This window comes from Leiobunum rupestre, chromosome 5 (assembly GCF_980474605.1).
Source record: "Leiobunum rupestre chromosome 5, qqLeiRupe1.1.hap1, whole genome shotgun sequence".
In the NCBI taxonomy this organism is placed as follows: Eukaryota; Metazoa; Arthropoda; class Arachnida; order Opiliones; family Sclerosomatidae; genus Leiobunum; species Leiobunum rupestre.
In genome coordinates, this window is record NC_143388.1 from 29,897,191 (window position 1) to 29,903,190 (window position 6,000).

The 6,000-nt window shown below is 34.5% G+C and overlaps 1 protein-coding gene across 2 annotated transcripts in view; it reads right to left on the reverse strand.

Annotated features, from left to right (window-relative positions):
• LOC149944083 (uncharacterized) overlaps positions 1 to 4,725 on the reverse strand; it is a 211,707-nt gene extending 206,982 nt beyond the window's left edge. For both annotated transcript variants that reach the window (XM_090176756.1, XM_090176755.1), the window contains exon 1: positions 4,329 to 4,725. In XM_090176756.1, the coding sequence (XP_090032882.1) occupies positions 4,329 to 4,424 (96 nt within the window). In that variant the 5' untranslated portion in view covers positions 4,425 to 4,725. The remainder of the gene's footprint in view (positions 1 to 4,328) is intronic.
• Positions 4,726 to 6,000: the final 1,275 nt, after the last annotated feature.

Consider the following 6,000-nt stretch of genomic DNA (forward strand, 5'->3'; position numbering starts at 1 on the left):
GAGATTTAATTTAAATTTTATGATGTCTTCAAGGTAACTTGCCGTTAAGTTACATATTATTATATTATATAATATCAATGTCTATGGCATAAGTTACGTATGACTTTATTTACGAAAATAGAATGTTGTTTTAAACAAAAGATATCTCATAGCGGACATATCTTTGGTGGCTTTGGTTCGGGTCTCAAGTACAGACTTGCAGCTCGTGGAAGAAAATTTCGGTGGTATTTAAGGTTTCGACCGTAATTAAATATCTTTTAAGTAAATAATTTAGGTATTTAAAATCGGGGTAGGTACATTTGTTCGAATTTCAATCGTCAAAACGGTGGAACAAATGTTCGAATTTCATTCGTCCGAACCGCCGAACTAACAAATGTTTCAATTGTTCGAATTGGACAACTTGTTTGTTTCATTCGTCCGAATCGGTAGCATCACTTGTCCGAATTCTGTCGCTAAATTAGTATTTCTTATTGCAGTTTTTTGTGGGAATTGCGTTGAATGTTGTGGATATTTTAGGTTAGGTTAGGTTAGGTTCGGTTCACGTTAATGTTACTATTTTCTTATATTAACAATATTTAAAAAAAAAATTCCTAATGTTCGAAAAAACGGACAAACGATTATTCGAACAAATGAAATTCGCCAGTAAAGTTAACATAAATTGAACGACTAAATCACCAACAAAAGTTGTGATAAATTTTTCGGGCAAATTAAATACGTTTTCGGACATACGATCCTGTTTTCCGGCATTCGGACAAATTATCATTCGGACATTTGTACCACCGTTCGGACGAATGAAATTCGAACAAATGTACCCAAATCGTAAAATCCATGAAGTTACTTTAAAAAACTCAATTAACACTTAATTTATTTATCATCGTAACTTTATAGTAAATAAAAGAGTTTACATTTCACTGCAATTATCATTTACGTAAGCGGTTCAAAAAGTTAAACAATATTTTTCCTCAATACAAAAACTTTTCTTCAGTATAGTTTAAACAAGAATTTATTTATTTATGCTAAGAATAAATAAATTCCTGGTTTCGTCACAGTTGAGTAAAAGAAGAATTTATGGAAATAATTATCCTAAAGAATTAATTAAAAAAACTATTTTTCGTCATTGACAATGTACGCTGCCCTAAACTAAAATTATTATATTTAGTTGCACTAGCCCAAGTTATGTTATACCATGACATATAATTTATCAGTGTCATCAACTTACTGGGTCATAGCGCCTAAAATGTAAACGGATTCTGCACTTCCTGTCAGTATCTTAAAATAGGTCTGACCTACAAAAATACAATACATACGCAACTGTGGTAATTAATTACCGCGTTTCCAGAGATGGTTATTCGAAAGAGGCAACATAAAAGAAATAATTTAGAGTTTTTTTTTAAGCTCGTAATAATATTGGCTCTTGTGAAAGTTTGCGCCTGATAACATTATTTTGATAAGATGAGTTGTTAAAAGTGAATGGGTGTGTGTGTGGGCGACGGGCAAAGACGAGTTCTAAATTGACGAGCCTGTGAGATACATTATACAGCATTGTACTTCAATGACGTCACTTTTAATAGAAGATTTTAAGCGAAGCTAGCCGCGCGTGAACGTGAACCATAAGAATATACTATTTTGTTTGATTTTTACAAATCATATTAAAATAATGCAAATATTTTTAGTTCATTTGATTTCAGTATTATTTGTAATAGTAGATATATATACATAAATGTAAAAAAAGCATTTGCCATAATTTAAGGTTTTCAAGAAAGTTAAGAGCTCGGGGAAACGGATAAATTAACCACCAAAATTTCAATTAATCATAAAAAAATGAATTAATTGTTTATTTATGGATATTTTTGCGACTATTATACGATTTAATATGCTACACATAAGTTTTTATTTGGATAATTTTCGGATATAAAGAAATGAATAGTGTTCGGAATTGTTTATTCATTATCCACAAATTTTCCGATTTATTTAAAAAAGTTGGTCAAAAGAATATCATTTTAACTTATTTAATTATGTTTTTTACGCAACCAAGCATTTGAATAAAAGTGGTATTTATTTAAATAATTGTTTGTTTTATTTAAATAATAGGCTTATTCACTTTCGATTATTTAAACATTTTACAATTTTTATTCAACTATTGGTTATTTAAGTAAATATTATTTAAATATAGCCGAGCTTATTTTATTCATGGATAAAAATTAATCGACTGCCGACCTCTAGAAATGAACGAAAAATTTCTTATCCGAACACCGAGCCCTAGAGGAAGTTTTCTTTATATCGCATTACCACTCTTTTAGCTTCCGTATTGAAAGGTTTTGAAATGCAGACTAACAATTCAGTTCATTCATTTGTCCCGTAAGTATACTAGAAGAGGTTCAAATGTAATTCCTAACAAAAGTCGATGGTTACTTTTAGCATTATCAGGGCTCCCACCAAAAGCTTTAAAAAAAAAGTTGGGGAAAATTGGTACTTTTTGCAATAAAAATATGGTAAAATAGGAACCAAATGTTTCCAAATTTTAACGATTGTAAAACAAAATGAGAAATTTATTTGAACTAAATAAAACTAAACTGACTTGGTATTTATATTTTATCTAAATTTTACAACCTAACAGGAAGGCTCTGTCCAACAATTTAATTATGTTACCAAACTTGTGGCGCAACCTTATGTAATAACTTCGAACTATTTTATCGTTAATCCTCAGATTTACTATTTTGTCCTGGAGCAGATGTACAAAAATATTTTAAGCCTATTAGGGTTTCCTCGAGTTTCATAGCGTTTACCCACTTCCTACCGGAACTCCGAAAAAAAATTGCTCCATAGTTACCATGGTAACCAACAATATATAAAACCATAGCCAACTTTTAGGATGCAATGTTCGAGCTTCATCTAAATTGGCCGTGATAGGACGACAACCAGAGAGCTCACGGAATTCTATATTACCTTAGCTTGAAACAACTACCATCAAAATATTAAAATTATTTTAAGTATAACCCTAGTTATAAAGTAACATGGGCCTTCTGGTTTTTATGTTGCTGCCGCGTCACGGGTGAGGTATCGATGACGTTTTACTACGAAAAACCCGGAACTTAAGGAATAAATTAGACGAGGCACCCTGTTTTTAAGCATAAACTGAACTGAACTTCTACGTAATTTCGTGACGAATGAGTTACATAAAAACCAGTTCAGCTTATTTTATAGAAAGGCCTATTGAGAGCCACACTAAAAATCATCTCCCTAAGTTTAAATAAATACGTTAATTCTTACCTTAGGCCTAAGTCATCGAGCGACTTTAGCGCGTTATACTTTGTTTATAGCCATGATGTCAAACCAAAACTATTCCTGGTAGAATGCCGGTTCACTATAACGCGATGACGAATTTTTTTATCCTTGTTTATATAGGATGATATAATGACACAAAAGCGCGACCACTTCACCTACATGTAGGCCTATATAAGAATAATAAAACAAGGCATGTTCCCATTCGGCACCCTTACGCCCCCGCGACAAATTAGCCACCATCTTTTATCAAGCGTTTATTCTTTAGTGTACCAATAGCAAAGAGGGGGAGATAAACCTAAAATCGAGGACAATATCGTTCATTTTTATGATTCTCGAATTAAAATGATGCCATTCAGACCCCTACAAAGGCATACGATAAAAAAAAATACGTGGTAGCTGCGTTTGGAGAAACTGTAAACACAAAATTGTTTCGTTTTAGATTCGGTTGTTAGGCTTAAACGGCCCTACAAAAGGATCTTGTTTTTAACAAGAGAACAGAACTTTCATTCATAGAATGTAGGCAATCTTATAAAAAGATATTGCGTTATTCCGTCATCAAATTGTGACAATTACATTTGTTATTGTGACAAATTGAGGATTGTAATACGCCATGACAACGTCAAAATTCGCCTATTAAAGGGAATAGTCGTTATCCACTTTATTTAAAGTTATGTACGAACGTAAAAAGTATATCATAATTTAAAGCTACCAATTTTTCAAGTTCACAAAATATAAAACGATTTTAACGAGAACATTTCATCTATATTAAAATATATGCCATAAATTTATACTCCAAAATATAATTTTTTCAATTCTATTAACATATTAATATGGAACTTATCAGATAGTTAAAAAATATAGTCACCCGATTTGGTCATACGACTTGCGTATTGTGATATTAGGTAATATCATCCCTTAAAACGAACTTAATAATAAACACCGGCATATTAATGGATAAGTTTGCGTCAACGAATTGGAGTCGCCGACAAAACGAGTCAAAGGCTGGGATAACTATTAACTAAACTGTAAGCTGCAAGGTTTACCTGGTCTTGGGCTTGCACCTGGATTTCGGTGTCGGACGCTTGCTGATCGTAGCTGACGGCGTCCCCGTTCTCGACCACACCTTCCAAAACGGCCATCTCGTTTCACCTTTCGATGGTCACTTCGCCGGTTACGATAAGTCCAAACACGCAACTAATCACAAACCCAATGAAACACGTTGTAAGAACACACTCTCGCTTATTACGGCTTTCAAATTAATTGACACTCGGCGCCTAAGTCATCACCGTATCGATTCCAGTATAACACATCAGCGGCATCTAAGCCTATACGCAAAAACTACTTCGCGAAGAAATTCCCTAGACAACTATGGAAAAAATACGGCAAGAGGAAAACAGCGTAGCCGGGAACCTGTGTTCGGGGGACCAAAAAGGGGAGAGTTGTTTCAAAAACTAGTAAAACTTTCTCGCCAGACAGAAACGTACGGGTAACGTTTTCCTTTCAGCGCCCAAAAAATGCAACAGGCTATCGCCAAACATTTTAATATTATGCAAAAAGAAATATAAATATTTTTTACTAAATTTAGAAATTCTTGAAAAAAATACAGAATAATTATGTTTTATTAAAATTATTATGAACGATTTATATGATGGATCATGGATGGCGACAAAATCGGAAACTTACAATGAAACCTGCATTTCTCACATCTTAATTTTTCAGATTTCATACTATCTAAACTCCACATGGTCTGAACCACATATAATAAAGGGGCTCCAAAGTTCGGTGTGTGTAAAGTTAGTAAAGTGCGAAATTTACGGTTGACTCTGCCCACCTCTGCCAAGGCCGAGTGAGGGGTTGGGGGGAAGGAAAAGCATGCTAAATTTTCTTTTTTTTTTTTGCCACCGAACTTTGGAGTCCCTATAAAACTTACCGATAATACACCTATTACAGGCTAGAAGTACTAAAAAATATATATTAATTTGTTTAAAAGCATGAATTTCCAACAGAATTACCCTAAGTCGTCTCTAAGCCTATTCGCGACCAAAACGAGTCTAGGTGGCGTAACGGTGCAAGCTTTTCCGAGGTGGGGCTTTATGTATCGTTCCCCTTCTCTCCTCCAAGTATCGTCTACTACAGAAGCATATGTAACATAATTATTCATAAGTATGCCACTGTACCTTTATTCCATTCAAAAATCTTCACTAACGGTTTGTTTCACCGCGAACCAGTAAAAAGGTGGACTTACGTTTTATTCATCCTAGTTATTTTGGGAGTCACACTACTGGCTACTAACATATTTATTTAAAGGAGCTCCAAAGTTCGGTGGCAAAAAAAAGAAAATTGAGCATGCTTTTCCTCAAGGTTCGTAGAGAAAAATACACCTTCCCCCCCAACTTCTCACTCGGCTTTGGGGCGGGCAGAGTCAACCGTAAATTTCGCACTTTACTAACTTTACACACATTTTGCCACCGAACTTTGGAACCCCTTCAAGTCAATGGAAAACCTCTATTGGTGTCGGAATTTTAGTCAGCCCAATGAAGCTTAATTGAAATTTATAAACTCGCTGTGTTTCTACGGATAAAGTTAAATAATGAGTAGTTTAGAACATGGCGGCGTAAGGGGGGGCGAGGGGGGTGGTCCGTCCCGGGTACCAAGGTAGCCAGGGGTGCCATCGGAGAAGCTAGAGGGGGGGTTCAAATCAGAACGATTAAACTT